General features: G+C 34.7%; 2 protein-coding genes across 3 annotated transcripts in view; one reads left to right on the top strand and one right to left on the bottom strand.

Annotated features, from left to right (window-relative positions):
- The window catches only part of LOC110464509 (nicotinamide/nicotinic acid mononucleotide adenylyltransferase 1-like), a 52,720-nt gene extending 46,728 nt beyond the window's left edge, over window positions 1-5,992 (top strand). For both annotated transcript variants that reach the window (XM_021519768.1, XM_021519763.1), the window contains one exon: window positions 4,743-5,992. In XM_021519768.1, coding sequence (XP_021375443.1) covers window positions 4,743-4,803 — 61 coding nt within the window. In that variant the 3' untranslated portion in view covers window positions 4,804-5,992. The remainder of the gene's footprint in view (window positions 1-4,742) is intronic.
- Window positions 5,993-9,871: 3,879 nt separating this feature from the next.
- Window positions 9,872-22,082, bottom strand: LOC110464481 (SET and MYND domain-containing protein 5-like). The gene is made up of 12 exons (XM_021519729.1): window positions 21,915-22,082; window positions 18,202-18,450; window positions 17,583-17,704; window positions 17,197-17,266; window positions 16,747-16,851; window positions 16,242-16,304; window positions 15,280-15,350; window positions 14,697-14,803; window positions 13,875-13,931; window positions 13,430-13,524; window positions 12,112-12,182; window positions 9,872-11,600 (listed from the first exon to the last, which is right to left on the bottom strand). Exons 1-12 carry the CDS (start codon window positions 22,002-22,004, stop codon window positions 11,492-11,494), a joined length of 1,209 nt encoding a protein of 402 aa, XP_021375404.1. The 5' UTR covers window positions 22,005-22,082; the 3' UTR covers window positions 9,872-11,491.
- Between the last annotated feature and the right edge of the window lie 11 nt (window positions 22,083-22,093).

Genomic DNA, 22,093 nt, shown 5'->3' with positions numbered 1-22,093 from the left:
AGGGGGGTAAAATAAACCGGATAGGAGTACTTTAACTTGTCAGGGGGGTAAAATAATAATCTAGGAGTACTTTAATTCGTTAGGGGGGTAAAATAAACCGGATAGGAGTACTTTAACTTATCAGGGGGGTAAAATAATAATCTAGGAGTACTTTAACTCGTCAGAGGGGTAAAATAACTTAAATAGGAGTACTTTAACTCGTCATGGGGGTAAAATAATAATCTAGGAGTACATTAACTTGTCAAGGGGGTAAACTAACCCGGATAGAGGTAAAATAAAACGTATGTGGTAAAATTTTACTCCTTTCCAGGTTATTTTACTCCTAGACGTTTTATTTTACCCCTAAACATTTTATTTTGCTCAATTCTGAGTATTTTACTCCTTTTCTAATCACCAGTGACAGTGTCAGTTTAACTAATTACACAAATTTCAGTTGCTATGTATATTTAAGATTGCTATGATGATTTATCTTTAAGTAGAAGGGAAAGTTACAAACTTAAATAAGATGGAGAGTTGGATAGGAAAACACATCACAATGTGTTTAAAAACAAACTAAGCATTTATCACATCACAATTGTTTTACAAAATATTTATAGTGAAATGTTGTCATGTTTGCTGCTGATTTTATTTTACCTAAGTAAAAAAACTGCTGGCTATTGTTGCCATAGAGATCATGAACATATCAAAAATTAATCATATCGTACCAATGTTTTAAGAATAAAATGGTAATACATGCATCTTAATACATGGTGCAATGTAATACAGATGTAGCTATGTTTATATTGTTAAATCTTGTACAAGCAGATTAACATCAGTCCCCTACCAGTACTACTAGAGGGGATTATAGGCTTGAGATCTGTCTGTCAGTCTGGGTGTGACACTTCGATGGGGGCATATCTGGGGATGGTGAAGTGTCACATACTAAAATCAGTTTTTTGTCCCATTATATACAGATTTATGGCCCTTTTTAGGTCACCTGAGCTTTAGCCCAAGTGACCTATTGCTATCCGTCTTCGTCCGTCGTCGTCTGTCATGCATCATGCGCCGTCTGTTCACATTTTACATTTTCAACTTAAGCTGAAATACTGGCAAAGGGATTTCATTAATATTTCATGGCAAGGTTACTGACATCTCCCTGACCAAGTGTTGTTATTTTTCGGGTCGATCAGAAATCCAATGTGGCCTCCATGGCCGCCATTTTGAAAAACTATTTCAAACTTAAGTCAAGTTCTGCTAGGCCGATTGAACTTAAACTTTGTAGGAATGATCGACTCATGGTCCTGACAAAGTTTTGTTATTTTTCAGGTCGATCAGAAACACGATTTGGCTGCCATGGCCGCTATTTTGAAAATACCTATTTCAAAGTTCTAATAGGCCGATCTAACTGAAAATCGGTCTAGGAATGATCAGCTCATGGTCCTGACAAACTTAAGTTAACGTTATACTTAACATTTTTTTACTCAAATTGGTACATATTTCAACAACAAAAATAAATACTGTAGGACTCAGGTGACCGTTAAGGCCCATGGACCTCTTGTTTACCTTTTGACACATTTTCCTTGAGTGGGTCACCCTCAATTGTAAAATTGGATATGTGGGAACCTCTTGGAATGGTGGAGTGTTGCATACTGAAATCAGATCTTGTGTCCAGTGTATATAGAGTTATAGCCCTTTGTTCATATTTGATACAAGAATTGTCAGAAGGTGGGGGACTATGGACTGCTTCAATAAATCCAATACAAAATTGGCCAATTATTTAAATGAATATCTCTATTGTCAGCTGATTTCCATGACCAAGTGAAAAAACCTTTACAAGCAAACTTCTGTTTAGCTGTTTAATTTTTGAAATCTTTAATATTTTATTTGTGTATAGCTCTTATTTTTATTGTATGCATTGTTGTGATTGTTAGCGTTGCACTTTTTAATATACAATTTTTTGCCTCAATCTTCAAGTCTTTAACCTACCTCATTTAGCTTATACATTTGTACCTCTTAAAATATCTGTAAAGTATTTATTTAACATATAGGGGCTAAGGGGTAGTGAACCATTGTACCCTTGATCAAGTTATAAGAATCCATGTTTAAAGAAAAAGGGGAAATCCCTGATGTTAACACAATTTTTATCTGATTAAAAAATGGGATGTCACCTTCCGACATCATGTGAGTTGATTCCTACTGTAAAGCCCACCTCTCATACAGTGCTATACCTGTAAGTATTACTATAGCTGTTGATTTACTATAGGACTGCAGTAAGATTACAGATTTATTAACATGTATTCATTACATTAGACAGGTGCCTCTCAGTCTCCATGGTGTATATAGTTGATAGTAATTTTTAATGTTTATGTATGTATGATATTGTAATCAGCAATTTCTACCTGCCTCAGTTTTTACATATTATTGTCGTTACTTGTTAATGTGTTACCTAGGTTTTCAGGTCTTTGTTATTATTCTACTGATGGTAACAGGTCAGGTAAGGTATGGAAGTTTGTAACAATGTTACATTATTGGTGATATTTGGACAGATATGTGTCAGAGTTATTTTAGTCAACATACATTTTTAAAATGTACCCCTTTCTGGCCTTGTTAATTATGTAAGTCTATCTTCCTCTGACTTTTCGTTTAGTATATTTTTGTAATGTGTAAATTAATCATCATATAACAGAGCGATACTTGTATAACCGTGCATGGTCTTATGAATACAGACAGCTTCAATCACTTGTTTAACGTCTAGTGAAATCTTGGCCCATATTACCGCGATGGTACTTGTAAATTTAATCCGATATCTCCAAACCATGTATTGCCTTCGTTAGCTTATCTCAAACTTTTGTTCATGGTCCACAATTATATAAGAGAGGTAAAAATGAAATACTGACTGCATAATATACATGTAACAAAGACAAATATAGTTAGTATAGATTTCATTTCATTATTTTAAATGTAAAAATTAAAAATCTGAGTATATGAACAGCATTAGTATCAGGTAATCAGGAAGCTTCCATAACCGCTGGTCTATTTATAGCAATGTTTTCCAAAATACACAATCAATACATAATGCCAAAATAATCTGTGTTGGAACTCAAATTTCATATTCAATCTACTTATTTCTAAATTGAATGATATTAGTTCTCGTCATAAGTGTCATATCAGATAGCTTACCTGGTAAAAAGGGTTACAAATTCAATGCTTTTTAGCTATATTAGTATTTCTAGGTCTCAGCATGAGTTGTACGATGATATCCTTTTTCTCAACAGTCAACAGATCAAAATATTGCCAAGCCATATATTCATCAAGGTAATTGGCAAGTGCAACAAAGAGACAGTGTCCTTGTAATCAAAGGTCAACTTTCATATTCAGCCTCTGTTCATCAAGGTCAAGTGTAAATCAGTACACAAAGGTGATCTTTCTCCAGTCGAACGTTCCCTTGTTTGGTGAACTATAGATTTGTCCTGTAGTCACCAACCCTGTCAGTCTCAATGATTTCAAACACAGGGTTACCTCTATAATTAGTCGAGTGTTCCTGATCAATCCCCATGCAATGGCACATTATGTATAAATATCATGTATATAACTCTTCTTTAGAAATTATAATTTTCCTTACTAAATCTACTAATAACCTGTTTTCTTGTGAGCATTTTGGGCAAATTAGATAAATCATGACCTCACAAACTGTTGTGTCACAGATTTCCTTGTAATCATATCCAGTTCTAATCCCTGACTTTGATGGATGGTGATGACCAGTTGTTGTCTGTGAATCGGTGTCATTGTCAGTATGTCATAATTGATTTCTTAGGAAATTATTTCTCTTTATTACTGCATCTAAGGAAAGTTATGTAAATTATCCTTATAGACAGTTGAAAAAGTCCACTAAGATTTCATGAATAGAGCAAATAAGTAGTGTATCATCAGGAGACATTTAGCTCATTTATAGATACCATTTGGGAATCATCTAGTTCAGTTAAGAGATATCACTGGTGAATATATTGCATTCATTTAAGAGATTACTTGCAAAAACAATTAGAACTTGTATCGATTTCACTTGGAAAAATTGATCAATGGAAAAAACGTTTTCACAGGGTAAGAGATATTGTGTATTGGGATATCTTGCGAAACCTTCTTATTTGTAGATATCCTGGGAAATTACATTTAAAAAATATCATTGGAAGATACCTAGTTTATGTATCCATGGGCACCTATTAGATGAATATGTAGAAATTGTTGTTGACTTTATTTATAGAAACTTTAGACAACTTAGTCTATTTATAGATATCCAAGATAATCCTTTAGTTTATTTATAGATGTCCAAGTTAATCATTTAGTTTATATATAGATATCAAAGGTAATCCTTTAGTTTATTTATAGATATCCAAGGTAATCCTTTAGTTTATTTATAGATATCCAAGGTTATCCTTTAGTTTATTTATAGATATCCATGGTAAATCCTTTTGTTTGTTTATAGATATCCAAGGTAAATCCTTTGGTTTATTTATAGATATCCAAGATAATCCCGAAGTGTTTAATTGATATCCCAGGTAATTCCCTCGGCTTATAAAGAGATATCCAAGGTAAATCCTTTGGCTTATATATAGACATCTTAGCTTATATATAGATACATCCAAGGTAAATCCTTTGGCTTATATATAGATACCCAAGGTAAATAATTTAGTGTATTTATAGATATATCCAAGGGAATACTTATTTGTGGATGACATGTTGTATTAAACATCATTTATACATTGCAGTACAACTTGTCCCGTGGGATCCCTCACCAGAAAATGGATCACCTGTAAGAAACACCAATGACTAAGGCCGCGCGGTCTGGTGCATCGCTTGCTCTGTATTGTATTTGTCATACTGTTGCTGCACTTTGAGAGTATCAGATTACTCATGTAATAACACTTTATACCACTGCGTGAAACATCCTTTACACTACTGCAGTACCCATCCAGTGTGTAATGCTTTTTAATGTACTGTTGCAGTGAAGTAAATTTAAAACTTTGCTTATAAGATATGATCAACATTTGAAAGACTATTACCATGATTTGTAGTATTTCATTCTTTACATTGAATAATATCAAGATTATTCAGAAATTTTATAATACTTAAGTAAATAAATTGTAGAACACCAAGCTTAAAAGAAAAGTGCTGGTCTGACTAAAGCTGATCATCAGAAACATCTATTATTCCACCATTTAATTTAGTTCTATGTAAAAGCTATACATCAATATCCAGTTGTTTGGAATACATGCAGCCTCGAACAAATCTCTTTGTTAAATAGTAAGTGAGTAATCGAGTGATATGACAATTTACATATATGGAAAATAAAGAGAGTCTCATGATATTAATTACTTACGGTACATTTTAATGCAAACAAAGTTTTAAAATACAAATATTATGCACCAGGCTGATTAGTTTAAGAAGAGAAGATATACACCAAATACCAAATTTATTAATTTGAAATGAGAATTTAGTGAGGGTTCGTAATGGGTTTTGTATCTTAACACCAGCTAGGAATCCCTATAGTTTTAAAAACCACACTTATAAGGAGCAGATTTGAAGTACGGGTTTATCATTATTTGAATCTAAAGGGTTCCCCATTTTTAATTATTCTTTTAAAGTATAGAATATACTGATTGTATGTAGGAATCAGTGTTATTGAATATAACTTAAAAGTGCCAAATCCCAGAGTCGATTGTATGTTCTTAATCATGTTAAGTATTTATGAATAAAAATGTGTATAAGAAAGGATGATATAATTGCTAAAACTGGTAGACTTCATTTTCTGAATACCCGACCCGGTACATGTAATGTGAAATAGTTGGATTATCTCCCCTTACGTTAGGCAGCAAACAGGAATTACAGTATACCATCGCATTAGGGTATTGGATTTGAAACGTGATTTCCTGGAGTAAAATGATTAAAAGAATCAGTAAAATAAAAACCTATCTCTAAAATATTTACAATAAAACCGAAACAGTATAAACAAAATGTCACAAATAGATTATATTTATGTATATTATTATCACTCAAATGTTTTCTTTGTGTAGGTTATTTTCTTTACTAAATTATAATTGAGATGCTTCCCTGGTATATCCTTGTATGTATATATGTGGTATTTATTATTGATTATACAATTTTGAATTTAATAACAAATGATATTACATTCTATATAATTCTTCAACAGCTCCTAATTGTTTCAGTGGAAGTAGTTTATGTTGATGCAATTCTTTTAACTTTGCGATCAATATTATCACATACATCTTTTCAATTTGAGATACAGTAACATTTATATAACTTAACAAGAAGCCCAAGGACCTTAGCGGTCACCTGAGTTATATCATAGGTACTGGGAGCTTTGTTTTATTGTTTAGATGTGATATGGAAATCAGCATGTAAACTAAGGTAATACAAAACCTGTCATGTCATCATAGGATAAGAATTTTAAAATATTGGTAAATTTTCCCTTTGGGGCCCCGCCCTAGCCCCTGGGGATGGGGCAGGAATCCCAATTTTACAAAGTAATACCCTCATCCACCAAAGATGATTCTGACCAAGTTTGATTAATTTTCTGCTTAAAATGGATACAATATACCCAAAAGTGTTATTTCCCTATATAAACTATAGTAAACTTTACACCCTCCCCAAGTGAGAATGGATGGCTCGGGGGTCCTGAAATTGACAATTTGAATAAAGCCCCTTATGATCTTTCTATCCATGAACTCAAATTGACTGTAGTACAATGTACCTCCGAGTCAGGAGAAGAAGATTTGAAATATTGGTTAATTTTCCCTTTGGGGCCCCGCCCTGGCCCCTAGGGTTGGGGCAAGAATCCCAATTTTACAATTTGAAAACTATCATCCTCCAAGGATGATTCTCACAAAGTAAGAATAATTTCCTACAGAAAATTGTCAAAATATACCGAAAAGTGTTATTTCCCTATATAAACTATAGTAAACTTTACCCCCACCCCAAGGGAGAAAAGATGGCCCGGGGGTCCTGAAATTTACAATTTAAATAAAGCCTCTGATGATCTTTCCATCTATGCAGAGAAAATAACTGTAGTACCTCCGAGTCACGAGAAGAAGATTTTTGAAATATTGGTTAATTTTTCCTATGGTGCCCCGCCCTGGCCCCAGGGGCAGGGGTAGGAATCCCAATTTTACAATTTTGTAGCCTCCTCTACCAAGGATGATTCTGACAAAGTATGAAAAAATTCCATCCATTGGTTCTTGAGAAGAAGTTTAAAATTTAAAAAGTTTACGCATGACGGATGGAAAGCGATCAGAATAGGTCACTTGTGCAAAGCTCAGGTGACCTAAAAAGCTACATGAGCTAGACTGTGTAGTTCACATGACTTAATCCCTGCCAGAAGTTGTTAGATGCATGCTTGTTATAGTAGCTTGGTTTAAACTAAAGGTAATGTTGTGTTTTGTTGTTGTAGGTTGATAAACACATGTTATAATGAGGGTCACCACTTAGTGACTTGTATATATTCATCATGATTGATATCAGATACAGTGAGTTAATTCTCAAGTCAAACTGTAAGCTTCATGAAGCAATAGATATAAGATTGGATATCATAATTTTCAGAAGGTGGATAATTGTTTGGTCTATCCCATAACCTACATATTGAAAAAAAAAGCTATTTTTTGTATATGGTACTTAGTTTATTATTTCAGTTATCTGATTGGTAGAAAATTTGATACACGATTCTGCATATGCGGTGTATACAAGGCATGGTGACATATTGCAAGTGGGACAATGCAAAGTATTGTGATGTTACACCACATAATGTTATACCACACATAATGTTATACCACATAATGTTACATCTCACTGTGAAGTTATCAGAAACACATTAACCATGGGCTGGGAATGTGAAACCTAAGGTATTGTAGTATCACACTGAAGTTATCAGAAACACATTAACCATGGGCTGGGTATGTGAAACCTAAGATATTGTAGTATCTCACTGTGAAGTTATCAGAAACACATTAACCACAGGCTGGGTATGTGAAACCTAAGATATTGTAGTTATGGGATACTTAGTTATATTGGATTTAGGATTTAATGTTGCGCTGTAGAAAGTGACATCATAATATTTGAGTTAAGAGATAGCTAGTTATTTCCTGTGTGTTCCATATACATGTATGGTTACAGTGTTAAATAGTTTTGATAATTTTTGTGCTGAAAAGGAAGGATTGGGACCAGTTCCCCATGAATTCTGCCAAAAGGTTTAGTATCTCCATGCCTCAAAAGTTCTTGTATTCCATCATTTCTCTAAAATAATTCTATACCTAATCAGTTTACTTCTCTTAAATCAGTTACTGAATAAATTTCATTTCCTGATCTTCCATGGAAAAAAAATGTTATAATGCTCATGAATCTAGTGTGCTGTATGAAAACGTGAAGACCTGATCGCTGTCACCAAAACTTTGAGGTGATATAACTGATATAAAAGAGCAAAAAATTAATTCAGAATTTTCTCTCAAATACACAATGTATAAACAACGATCACCTCCTATTCAACTCAACTTACCTATATTGCTTTCAATCCAATTTTCTCCAATGAATTAATTCATAGCTTCTTTGGGTATAATTTTATGAAATATTTGAGATATTGACAATTGCTCTATGTATACATCAGCAGGTGCTCTCCAGGTTACATTGTCACACGTCCCTGTACGTTATAGTGGTATAGACCGAGTGTCATGTTGAGGTGATTAGGGCCCAATCACCTCCATCACTCTCCTCCACCACTAATGTCCAGCTACAGGTGACGGTGCAACCAGCAATGAGGGTTTCTGCTGAATCTTTCAAGCTCTTGTCAGTAAATCTAGGGTATCAACTTTTAGCTGTATAGTAACATTTGTCATTACAATATTTATATACAGTCTTTAGATAAGACTTCCCGAGGAAAGACATTGAATGAATGTTAAATATATTAACTTAGGAAAAGGTGATTAGGTCCAGTAGGAGAAATATATATATAAAATGTGTGTAGGTAGATAACTCCCTCCTATATTGTTATTCTGATATTAGACTTATATAGTATCTCTCCCATATTGTTATGATATTAGATTTAGTATTAATCATTATACATATGTTAATGTTTTAATGAAGGTGTCTTTCTCATGTCATATTTTGTCACACCTGTAATTAACAGGTAACCGGTATACATTTAAGTGTGGTTATGACTTTGTACTGTGATTTCACACCTGTCGATGTTACTACGTCCGTGTCAGTTTCGACATAAGCTGCTGTTATGTTACAGATTGTTGATTTGTAAATCTGTTGCTGAAGCTTCCAATAAAACAAACAAAATAAATTGCTTTAATTATTTGTACAATTCTATCTACCTAAATCATCTAAGACTTCAGAATTCAGAAACCCCAGTCTGCTTGTTTCTTTTTCTCAATCCTGGACCATTATTGTGTCTTGGCTCTTAGCAAATGTCTGAAGGAGACAATCCACAGCCGATGGACAGGTAGACTCTGGGAGTGTTCAGAGATCTCAAGTTCCTTGATGAATTCTGGGCCCCTACTCATAAAACTCTCATACTCAAACTCGGATTCTGTGCTTAGGCCCAATTTCTTGTTTCTGTGAAATTCTTAAAAACTCACATTTGGTTATGACTTGAAAGAATGTGAAGAGATGAAATGCCAACCAATGTTTTCAAAGCCTTACGACTGTTACATGATTTATCAAATTACAAGAAAGTTGTCTGGAACACAAAATCCATGCTTGAGTATAAGCAAATTTTCATGAATACGGGCCCAGGTTTGGCCATTTTCTCACTCCTGTTAGTGTAGGTCTTAATAATGAGCTTACATTGTAATATTCCGTACTAAAAAAACTCGGAATCACCTGTGTCATTTTGTCTTTATTACGTAGTGTGCATTACACCCAGCCCATCAGTACAATCAGTATATATCAGTATCACAGGGAAATGTCTAGTGAAAGTACAATTAAGACAACATTAATGGTAAACTTACTTCAGCTTCAAATCTACTTTGGCTTAAAGTCAGAGCAGACCTCTCAATGTTGTATTGGTATACAGTAATTGTTTAGGTCTACTTACAAACGTTCTGGTAGAGAATCTATTCAAAGTAAAAAATGAAATTTAAAACATACAAAAAGTCCACCGTTCATGAAAACATTAACTTGGAACAGGGAAGTAATATTAGATGACATTACCATAAACACAATGTTTATAAGAATGTATAAACTTGTGTTTAGGTTTTGCTCATATATATAAATATATCTATATATAATTAATTTCTACATATAGTCACATTTATTTCATATTAACCAGTAAATAAATGCATCTGAATTCACAAACCCTGATCACACATACTGATCAGAATATAGTTCTTCTTTTCTTCATAAATCCTAGATACAGTAAAGGATACAGTTCATTAATAACATATCATAATCATATTTGTGTGATGAAATTAAACCATGTATTTATTTATTGAGGAATAATGTATAAAAATACATGTCCCCTAGTTTTTTTTTCATCACACACCTTGACCTTGAGATAAGGGTACACAGAACACCATCTGCTGTGGATAAGGACACAAATAATCTTTGATCTCTCATTGTGGCAATATCACCATCAGAATGCAAGTACAACAAGGGCAATAACTCTGTCAATAACAATGACACCAGTATTCTAGATATATCTGCAAAACTTTATATTGTGTTAATAGGATAGAAACCAAATGACATGTCAGGACAAAAATAATTCTTGAAATTCTAGTGGTTACATGTACTTATGTTCTCTGCACCCCTGGGATATTAAAACTGAAGGCTCTGTACCTGCCCCCTTGTCAATGATACAAGACTAGTTTGTACATCAAAACAATTGTGCGGCAGCATAACGCTAAAAGGACAGTTATTAGCCTAGTGAATGCTCGGGTCACTTGATTATACCTGAAACCAATAGTTTATTTTGTGCCTTCAATTTTGTCATGACATATGCTCGGAGGTGAAAGCATGTTGGAATTTGCAAGATGGACAAAAACATGTCTAGGAACAGGTGGATGGACAAGCTGATTCCAGTATAGCCCTTAATTTCATTGCAGAGGGTATAATAACTAGAAAGAAAAGCCCAGTCAGTAATATTAAATGCATCATTCTGTCAACTTTTTCAAAGCATACATATTTGTTCTAACAGATTACTGATGAGTATATACAATTGTAAACAGACAGTCAAAGATCAATCAGATAGTCCTGTTTTGCCTTTATGATATCATAATGACCTTCATCACAATTTATTCTTGATGCAGCCACACTTCTGTCAATGTTAGGTTTACATAAGGACAATGTGCAGTTCCTACATCGTATTGGTATGTCCATATTTGAAAATGTTCATGTGAACTCTCACCATATCAGCTCTAGATCTAAGAGGCTGACATGAACAAAGGAAGAATTACAGGCCTGTACTTTGTCAGCATGCTCTTCTCTTGTTAACATCACATAGACTCCTCTATTCTGTCATCTCTTCCTCTTCATCCTCCTCCTCCTCTGATGTCACATCTTCATCATCAGCTTCTGCTAGACATCTGGCACATCCACAGTGGAACAGGTAATTTTCTCTATAAATACATTAAATATCCAATATAACTTTTGAAGACAGAAATTATTAGAATTATAATCCAGACAAAAAAAAACATAAACAAAGGGCTATAACTGTAATGTTACAGGCTGTGGACCCCAAATGTAGTATAAAAGCTACAAACCTTTGTGACTCTAAGTGAAGGAAATGTAGCCTGAATAAAGAAAATGAATGAAGGGCCATAACTCTTGAAGTAAGGGGCCATAGAGCCCTAAACTGGTCCAAAATTTATGATGTGACACTCCATGATGCCCGATATATAATCCTGTATATCCATAAAGTTAAGAGGTCCAAAGTCAAAATTTAAGGGTTATGGTCCAAACAAATAGTGACAAGAACAACAACAAATGGGTTGAAACATGTTCACAAAGGGGGTGACATGACAATTACTAGATTATCACAGACTAGTATTACAGTCAATGTAAGTACAGTATCACTGTCACCAATCAATGTTAATTAATATCAGTGGTACATGTACTATCATGGATTACCTGAGAAGTTTCTGTCGGCTGTGTCTGCTACGCCCAATGTCACACTCACTCAGGTAACATATACAGATCTCCTGTAAACCCACACAAAGTAAACAATCAAGTAGATTACCTTAAAAACGATAACCTTCAAAATCTATTTCCTAAGTGTAAACTTTTAATGCCACAGAAGATAAGGGATACATGCACATGAACTAAGAAAACACACATGTTTATTTACATATTCTAGAATTTCACAAATGAAATTAACCCAGAAAACGGTTCAAACTGATCCACACTCGGGGAATGATGATGTTTATGTATCACCAAGGAATTCTTGATATTTAACGAAAGAAAAGCCTTCAAAAATACAGCCTCAATTGGAGTGCAAGTGACATATACAGATTTTTAGAATGTGTGTAACCTTTATCTAAAACGTGAATCACATAAACAGAGCCGCCTGAAGGTACGTCTGATTCACTTAGGTCATTGTCTGTTCCTTTTCTATGTTATTTAATGACATTTGGATATGATAACAAGTCTGTTACTTTGGCTCCCCCAGGATGAGTAATATCTAGCGTAACTGTTTTAGACATGAAGGCAAACCCTGTTGATGCTTAGAGGAGACACATCAGCATCTACCAGCAGACACGGGGTTTGTTATGTTAATTTATTTTCATGGCTTTATCACGAACTTGTATTAAGGTATATACTCCAACAGAAGTATGTAATCCCCTTGACCTAGCTATAGCAACATACAAATTCACAAATTAGTATTGTTTTGCATGTAAACACTTAACAGTAAAATGTAAAATAGCTGGGTCATCACAACAAACATTGTCAAAGTTTAATGGAGCTACATAAAATTACAGTAAAATACAAATGTCAATGAAAAACTGGGTAATCCATAAAACTTGCTTCCTGTTACTTATATGAATGAAATAACATTAAGTTACAAGTCATGTCAATTAATCTGGACAATTACTTAATCTAGACATCTTGTTTGTTCCTATAAATATGGCTCACTTGGGTGTCTTGGAGAAGTGTCATTAACAGATTTTTTTGAGGTAGTGGAGATGATGAAAACCTACTTCTCCCATCCGTCAGTAACATAAATTTTGAAGTGGAGATAATGATAACCTACCTCACCTATCTGTCAGTAACATAAGTTTTTGAGGTAGTGGTCTGAGTGGAGATGATGATAACTTACCTCACCTATCTGTCAGTAACATAATTTTTTGAGGTAGTGGTCTGAGTGGAGATGATGATAACCTACCTCACCTATCTCTCAGTAACATCATTTGTTGAGGTAGTGGTCTGAGTGGAGATGATGATAACTTACCTCCCCTATCTGTATGTCCTCTGTTGCCACTAACGCCAGGCGATGGTTGTTATGTGGAAAGGTTATCTCCGCATTGGGTAGACAGCTGTGATTACCTTACAAAACATGAACAGCAATATTTTTTATACAACTGTAAAACTGTATGATTGTTTCAATACAAAAGATCATTATGTGAAGTTACGACCTCGCTAGCTTCAGAAGAAACCATGGCCAGATACAACGAAAATCCCAACTTATTAAACTAAAGTGGCAATATAAACACTGCATTTTGATACACCAGCTGTGATCCTCTTATTCTGAACCATCTTTTTATTCAATGAACAAATTCATCATTTGATTTGGAAAGTTGCTACTTATACTAGACCCATTGTTTAGGTTATTTTAACTCTAGTCAAAGTCAGAGCTGCCTTAGCCAGTGTTTGTTGTAGATTAATCTGATACCTACATGTACTTTGTAACCTGTATAGTCCCGATCCTTCACAGTCCAGAAACGTCCCCGACACTGAAACACAAATTACACACGGTTCATTACAGTCCAGGAATGTCCCTGACACTGAAATACAAATTACACGGTTCTTTACAGTCCAGGAATGTCCCTGACACTGAAATACAAATTACATCGTTCATTACAGTCCAGAAACGTCCCCAACACTGAAACGTAAATAACACGGTTCTTTACAGTCCAGGAATGTCCCTGACACTGAAATACAAATTACATCGTTCATTACAGTCCAGAAACATCCCTGACACTGAAATACAAATTACACGGTTCATTACAGTCCAGAAACGTCCCCGACACTGAAACACAAATTACACGGTTCATTACAGTCCAGAAATGTCCTCGACACTGAAACGTAAATTACACAGTTCATTACAGTCCAGAAACGTCCCCGACACTGAAACACAAATTACACGTTTCATTACAGTCCAGAAACGTCCCTGACACTGAAATACAAATTACACGGTTCATTACAGTCCAGAAACGTCCCCAACACTGAAACACAAATTACATCGTACATTACAGTCCGGAAATGTCCCCAACACTGAAACACAAATTACACGGTTCATTACAGTCAAGAAATGGCCAGACAGGTAAACACAAGTCAAACTGTTCATTTTAAAATGTGTATGATTGCTGCTGTCTATGTTTTTAAGTTATATAAACTTAAACTAACATCTAGCACCATTAGAGTGTGACTGATAAGCCAAGGTTATAAAAATGATGAACCCTTTCATTCCGTAGCCAAAAATTAAGGGATAACTGTACCTCGGTCCAAATCCTCGTACATTTGGTCTATGAAGCCGTCCAGTTTCTGTTTCTCCTCGTCGGACAATGAAAGTTTCTCGCAGTTCTTAACCCACACACTTATTGCACTGCAAGTAACACAACAAAAGGACAATTAGTCAGAATTCCTCTTATGAGAAAATTCTTTTGTGTAATACCAACATGCAAATTTCCCCAAGAAAATCAAATACGATTAAATAAAATATATTGGCTACTGCATGATAACATCTGAGGGAATAATAGGTAAAATGTATTGGCTACTGATGACATCTGAGGGAATAATGTTTATTGAATACAAAATTCAAGACCCTTTAATTTGCCTTGCATATGTATTTAACAAGAAGACTCATTCTTTAATTCTCCAATAAATGCTAGAATAAAATATGAAATTACCGGTAAATTGAATACAGATACAAATATGTACCAGAGTCTACAAAAAAAGGCCTATCGGCTTTGATACCTGCAGTGGTGGCCTGGTTGGACGTAATGTTTTTGTTGCAAATGTGTAATAAAGTGGTAGCCTGATCGGGGGTACTAATTCTTTGCAAACATGGTATAAGTTTACCTGGAGCCAATTCCTTGTCCATTCATTCCAACCAGGGCGAACAGTGAGCGGAAGCCTTCAGGTGTGTACCACTGAAATGAGCAAACAGTTCATTACACTGTGAACTGTGATATTTGCCCAATGTTTCTTTTATCTTCCTGTTGTACTAAAATTTCATAAATGATTTATTTCACAATACTCACCCCATGTCAAATTCACCCTCTTGCTCAAGGGTGAATAGAGTAAACATAGAATTTACATGAATAGATCCAATTTTCCATTACACTAGTGTAGACAGCATCAGATAAAGTTTTACACCGGTAGTTATCTATTTCAAATATTACCATATTTAAATTAAACCTGTAAATCTTCTGAACTTTACTGTAATTTCTATAGATTTAATAACAACTAATGCTTCCATCAAATTATTATTCAAATAATGGTCATCATTGCATTAGTGAATATTTATGGTAAGCAACAGAAGGTTCTTGGTTTTAAGCAAGCAGAATAATCTGTAGTTTGATTACAAAATTGACTTTTCAAGACACATATTTAGAGAATACAGCTTCACAAATTTTAATTAGGTATCAGCAAAACAATGTTAAATCATAAATATTGTTCTGATCATGTGGATTCCTTAAATGTTGGGGAAGTCAATAAATATTGTTCTGAACATGTGGATTCCTTAAATGTTGGGGAAGTCAATAAATATTGTTCTGAACATGTGGATTCCTTAAATGTTGGGGAAGTCAATAAATATTGTTCTGAACATGTGGATTCCTTAAATGTTGGGGAAGTCAATAAATATTGTTCTGAACATGTGGATTCCTTAAATGTTGGGGAAGTCAATAAATATTGTTCTGAACATGTGGATTCCTTAAATGTTGGGGAAGTCAATAAATATTGTTCTGAACATGTGGATTCCTTAAATGTTGGTGAAGTCAAGCAGTTGCATACAGTGAGAGATACGCCAGAAATCCTACCTGCTGGACATTTTCTTCAAACAGAGACTCTGTCAACATCTGTCTTAGCAGTTCCAATGGTTGCTAGTAATATATAAATATACCTAACTTTATACTTTTGATAAGAAAAGCATTATCTGCAACCATGTTCACACTTGAAAGCCATCATCTTTTAATTAGTTGAATGTGTCAGAGGGGGAAAAAAGTCCCCCATACATTGCTGTTACAATGTGATCAATTATTAACACTACATTTTATTTCATTGATAAATACGTGATGCCACATGTTCTGTAAATAAACCTATCTAGTACATGGAATGAAATTTAAATCAATTTTTGATTACTTATCCTATTTTAGTAAAAAGCTTTGCAAAATCATCCACAAGGAATGCCACTTTATAAAACTATGTAATAACTCAACTTTTTTGAAAAAGTAGACATTACTGGAAGGCATAAGACTTTAAGTTTTATACATTACAAGGTTACAGCGGACTGTTTGTATCTCTGTTTTTTTATAGAAAGCTCACCTTGAAGTTTTCCCCCAGCAGTTTATGTGCTATCTCCTCCTCTTTGTTAACAGGTAGGTTGACAAACTGAGAGAAAGCTGATATCACAGACGATTTATCATCAACCTGAAATTTACATTAAATTTTAATGTTTACGAAGCCCAGGTACTGTTTTCAGAGTAAAGAAAACAATTAAATGAAGACCCTTATGATCTATTGGATCTGCTGCATAAGGATATATCTAACACAATGTTATTCTAGAATTTAAATATATCTTTAGATAACGAACAGATTTTTAAAGTACATACAATAGCCAATAGGCAAAATAAGCTGAATTTTATCTATTGTACTATACATAATTCACACAATAATGATATAAATTTTAAAGGAAAACCTTGTTACAATAGGTGTTTAGATCTAGGTACAGTGTAACCGTTGTGATGTTAGTCACTACATAGAAAGTGTTCTCACCTGTTTGACCATAGCTATCATTTTGGCCAAAAGCATGATACTAGATGTCTCGGGAGGATAGTGTGTATTTCTGCAAAAAGATAAACAAAAACATAAAATCTTTCTAATATTCCTCTAAAAAATTGGAGAAGCTAACAAACAACAAGATAAAACAAAAATATAAAATAAATTATCTAAAAGTTTCTTAAACCAATTACCGTACTTTCATTATATCTACATGTAATACTTACCTTGCCCTCTGATATTGAGAGCTAGAATAGATTATCTTATCTGGCTTACCAATACATTGACAATGATCTTCATTGCACTACCATATGTAGATGTTACACATGGTATATCCTGGTTCAAATCTACTCAACTGACATCAATGATAAGCATTGACGTACCTCCATGCCTCTCCAAGTCGTGCAAGAGGGTGTTCTCCATCTTGTCGTGATGGTCCCATACATAACGTCCTATGGTACTCGGTCCATGCGGCCATTCGACATTCATCACAACAGTACACAACCTGAACAGATGTATAAAGCTCAAATGTCATTTCATAAAAGAGTTTGTACAAGTAAAATAGAGCAATTTAAATTAAAAGTATTTATCAAGGTCTCTAATTTCTAACCAACCACTTGAATCCATTTATATATGCTTGTATGCTTTAAAAGCTCTTGGTAAATCTGACCCTAAATCAATACAAGAACATTACAAAATAAAATTTTACTTATCTTCAAACTACTTTAAACAAACTTAAAATCCTTCATCCAAGCAAGATATACATCATTTTCATTTGATGTAATGGTTTTGACTCATTTTACCTCCGTAACATTGAACGTACATCAAAGTTATGAACTTGAACAGAATTGATATCCCTTCCCACAGCAAGCTACATACAAAATATCCTGACCTTATATGTTATGGTTTTAAGAAGTTCTTAAAAGAAAAAAGTTAAAGGCAGTTGGACATTAAACTTTATTCTAGGTGAACTAGGTATTTGATAAATGTCCTATTACTTGCCTGACATTGTGGACACATCACATACTGAGTAGGCTTGGCCTCACAACACTCGGGGTAGGGCAGATTCACACCTGGGTTTTCTGTCAAACGTTGACATTGTTCCTCGGCCGTCTCTAAAGACTTCAGACAGTATTCACAGGCTGTATACTTGTAAAACTCATTCCAAAGAAACTGAGAAGATACAATTGGCCGTTCCTCAAATAATATGTCACCTTTCTTGAAGTCTTTACTAGCAAAGAGGCCTTTACCCTATAATAAAAATCAATCTTTATACATCAATACATGCACTCAACACCTGATACCAAATGAAGCAGTTCGTTTGGTCCCAACGGAGTTCATACATATTCTTTGTAAAGTAAACCCAGATTAGTCGAACCGTTATTCCTTGAATACCCTGTATTTCTCAAACAAAAATCTGTCCCTAACTCTTCATGGTCATGGTATTAATCCTATCTATTCGTCGAAAGGGTGTGACCTGTCACGCCCGACAGATATTTTACCTTGTATATCGCACCGGCACTGCCGTCGACATGTCTCAAGGCACAGACTGGGATCCAAGCTCATTGTGCTTATACAGGTGTCGGCATGGCAATATTAAACATAGCAGATTCTTGACTAATTTAAAAGATATTCAAACTTGAATACTTTGTGATTGTTAATTTCGTTATCAATCAACATTATGACAGGAAGGATTCAAGATTTTCTTCATTTTAAAATGATCGAAGTTTTGATATTTTGTAAAATTAATGTAGCTGATTACAGTATGGCGGACTATATATGTCAAAACGACAAGTATGTTACACATGCAGATTTTTAATTTTATTTCCTTTCTTAATATCGGTGGCTATATGTTTTCATTGTTTTGCTATTTTAAATCTTATTAAATGCTGTCATCTTAATCAAACTTCTTTTTACTTCTATTATCTACTAACCGCGATATTTGCAATGCTCGTATTGTCTGTTGTCCCACCTGATAAAAAAATTACGATGTCGGTAGAACCTCGGATTCGTTGATTACCATATATTCTTGAACTTTTGATCTGGACCCTTCAAGTTTGAGTTAGCGGGGTTTTACTGTATGCTTAACTACATTTTTTTCTTGATGGCCAATTTTTAAACTGTTTGACAATTTATCTTTTTTTAATTGTTGTCCTTTAATATAATATACTGTTTTTCATCCCAAATTCTGTATACTTAGAAAATTATTAATTGAACTTTAAAATTATGAGGATTTATTTAACATAATGAGAACGAAGCCACTTTAGGCAAGGGCAAGGTGAGTTACATTTAAAAAGAAATAGTCACCAATACCTGTGGCCATGATCAATCTTTAACTCTGTATCAAGGTCATCACTATAAAACACTAAGAAATTTGAAGCTAATTCTGCCTTTAACTGTACGGCCACTCACTTAATTAGTCTTGCTACATATCTACAAATGTACGATAACAATACTGCATGCTATTGTGGGATTTGCATGAGTTGCCAATGTCTGGTTCTATATGTATCTCTTTAATTGTACATAGGATTAAGGTCGCCTTCTAGCTTCCGGCTAGAGGGAATTTTCATTTAGGTCAGTGGTAGAGCGTCCGACTAGAAACCTGGAGATCAAGGGTTTGATCCCCGGTGGAAGCACACTATTCTCTTTCCTGTTACAAATGGTGTTCGTGGCCCTCCCTTTGGTGACACGGAGTTAGAACCTGGGATGTGGTGTTCAAGGGTGAACACATTTTAAAAGGGGGGAGTACGCAGTTTGGCAGATTTTAATTGTACATAGGCTCAAGTTCGCCTTCTAGCTTCGAGATAGAGGGAATTTCCCTTTAGCTCAGTGTTAGAGTGTCCTTATAGGAATCTCGAGATCAATCTAAGGGTTTGATCCCCGTGGAACTTGGAAGCACACTTTTCTCTGGTAACAAGTTGTTTCGCCCTAAATCCGTTCGCACTATATGGGTTGTTTCCCTCAAATCCTGTTCACCCTCGGTTGTTTCGCCCTAATTTGTTTTACATTTATACGCTAATTATATAATAATTAATATTTAAATATATCAACTAAATTTATTGATAACTTTCCAATTGGTGTTAGGTATATTTCATGTAGAAAAATATATATACGCCATTGTGTGAGTGCGGAGTCAGCCTTTCACAGCTGCCGTTTGTCAAACTCACTTAAAAACAACACAAACACATTTTTTTGAGAAAAAATGATTTAAATGATATGGAAGACTAAGAAGACTTTATTTGTGACCTAAAACTACTAAAATTGAAAGAAAATACCAAACAATGTTTCGCCCTAAAAACAACATGAGGCGAACAGGATTTTGGGGCGAAACAACCCCGAACCCTATTCTCTTTCCTGTTACACATCGTCACATGTTTTGACTGCATCATCATTTTAGGTGACTAATATGGAGTCCCTCTTCTGCATCGGAGATACTTTCGTCAGATCAGGTATTTCTGCTGTAAGGTGTATGGATATTTATATAAATATATATAGTTGTATACACATGCTAAGCTTTACAAACATTAACTGATTTAAGTGACTCAGAAAAAAATCTCCAAGAGACCTCCTAGATGCAATTAAGGGAATTCCTCTGGATCTATCAAGTAACTAATGCATCAGTTGCTATATCAGAAAACAAGAGGCCCAAGGGCCTTAGCGGTCACCTGAGTTATATCATAGGTACTGGTAGCTTTATTTTATTGTTTAGATGTGATGTGGAAATCAGCATGTATATAAACTAAGTGAAATACAATACTTGTCAAGTCATCAAAGGATAAGAATTTGAAAATATTGGTAAATGTTCCCTTTGGGGCCCCGCCCTAGCCCCTGGGGATGGGGCAGGAATCCCAATTTTACAATGTAATACCCTCATTCACCAAAGATGATTCTGACTAAGTTTGAGTAATTTTCTGCTGAAAATGGATAAAATATACCCAAATGTGTTATTTCCCTATATAAACTATAGTAAACGTTACCCCCTCCCCAAGGCAGAACGTATAGCTTGGGGGTCCTGAAATTTACAATCTAAATAAAGCCCCTGATGATTTTCTTTCCATGCAGAGAAAATTACTGTAGTACCTCTGAGTCTGGAGGAGAAGATTTTTGAAATATTGGTTAATTTTCCCTTTGGGGCCCACGCCCTGGCCCCTAGGATTAGGGTAGGAATTTCAATTTAACAATTTTAAACCATCTTCCTCAAAGAATAATTCTCACCAAGTAAAAATAATTTCCTACAGAAAGTTGCCAAAATATACCCGAAAGTGTTCTTCCCTATATAAACTATAGTGAACTTTACCCCCTCTCCAAGGGAGAACGGATAGCTCAGGGGTCCTGAAATTTACAATTTTAATAAAGCGCCTGATGATCTCCTTCTTTTCATGCCGAGAAAATGACTGTAGTACCTCTGAGTCTGAAGAAGAAGATTTTTGAAATATTTGTTAATTTTCCCTTTGGGGCCCCGCCCTGGCTCCAGGGGTTGGGGTAGTAATCCCAATTTTACAATTTTGAAGCCTCATCTACCAAGAATGATTCTAACCAAGTTTGAAAAAAATCCATCCACTGGTTCTTGAGAAGAAGTTGAAAATGTAAAAAAGTTTACGCACGGCGGACGACGACGGACGAAAAGCGATGATTAGAGTAGGTCATTTGAGCAAAGCTCAGGTGACCTAAAAATGTATGGATAATTACCACATAGGTACCGTCGGGCTACATACTTTACTCAAGTCGATTTGTCGAATTTCCACGTTGTCTTCTATGGAGGCTGCCATTTTGCTGTTCGGAACTCTACTTTCGATTTTCGTCATAATCGAAGAAAACAATAGAATGTATCGAAAGGTTCGACAGCGGAGTCGCTAAAACGTTTTTTTCAAGGTAAGTTTATGTGACGGGGTGA

The sequence above is a fragment of the Mizuhopecten yessoensis genome, unplaced genomic scaffold, assembly GCF_002113885.1.
Source record: "Mizuhopecten yessoensis strain PY_sf001 unplaced genomic scaffold, ASM211388v2 scaffold1539, whole genome shotgun sequence".
Taxonomy (NCBI): Eukaryota; Metazoa; Mollusca; class Bivalvia; order Pectinida; family Pectinidae; genus Mizuhopecten; species Mizuhopecten yessoensis.
The sequence above is the reverse complement of the archived record's forward strand: the minus strand, read 5'-3'. Positions and strand labels throughout refer to the sequence as shown.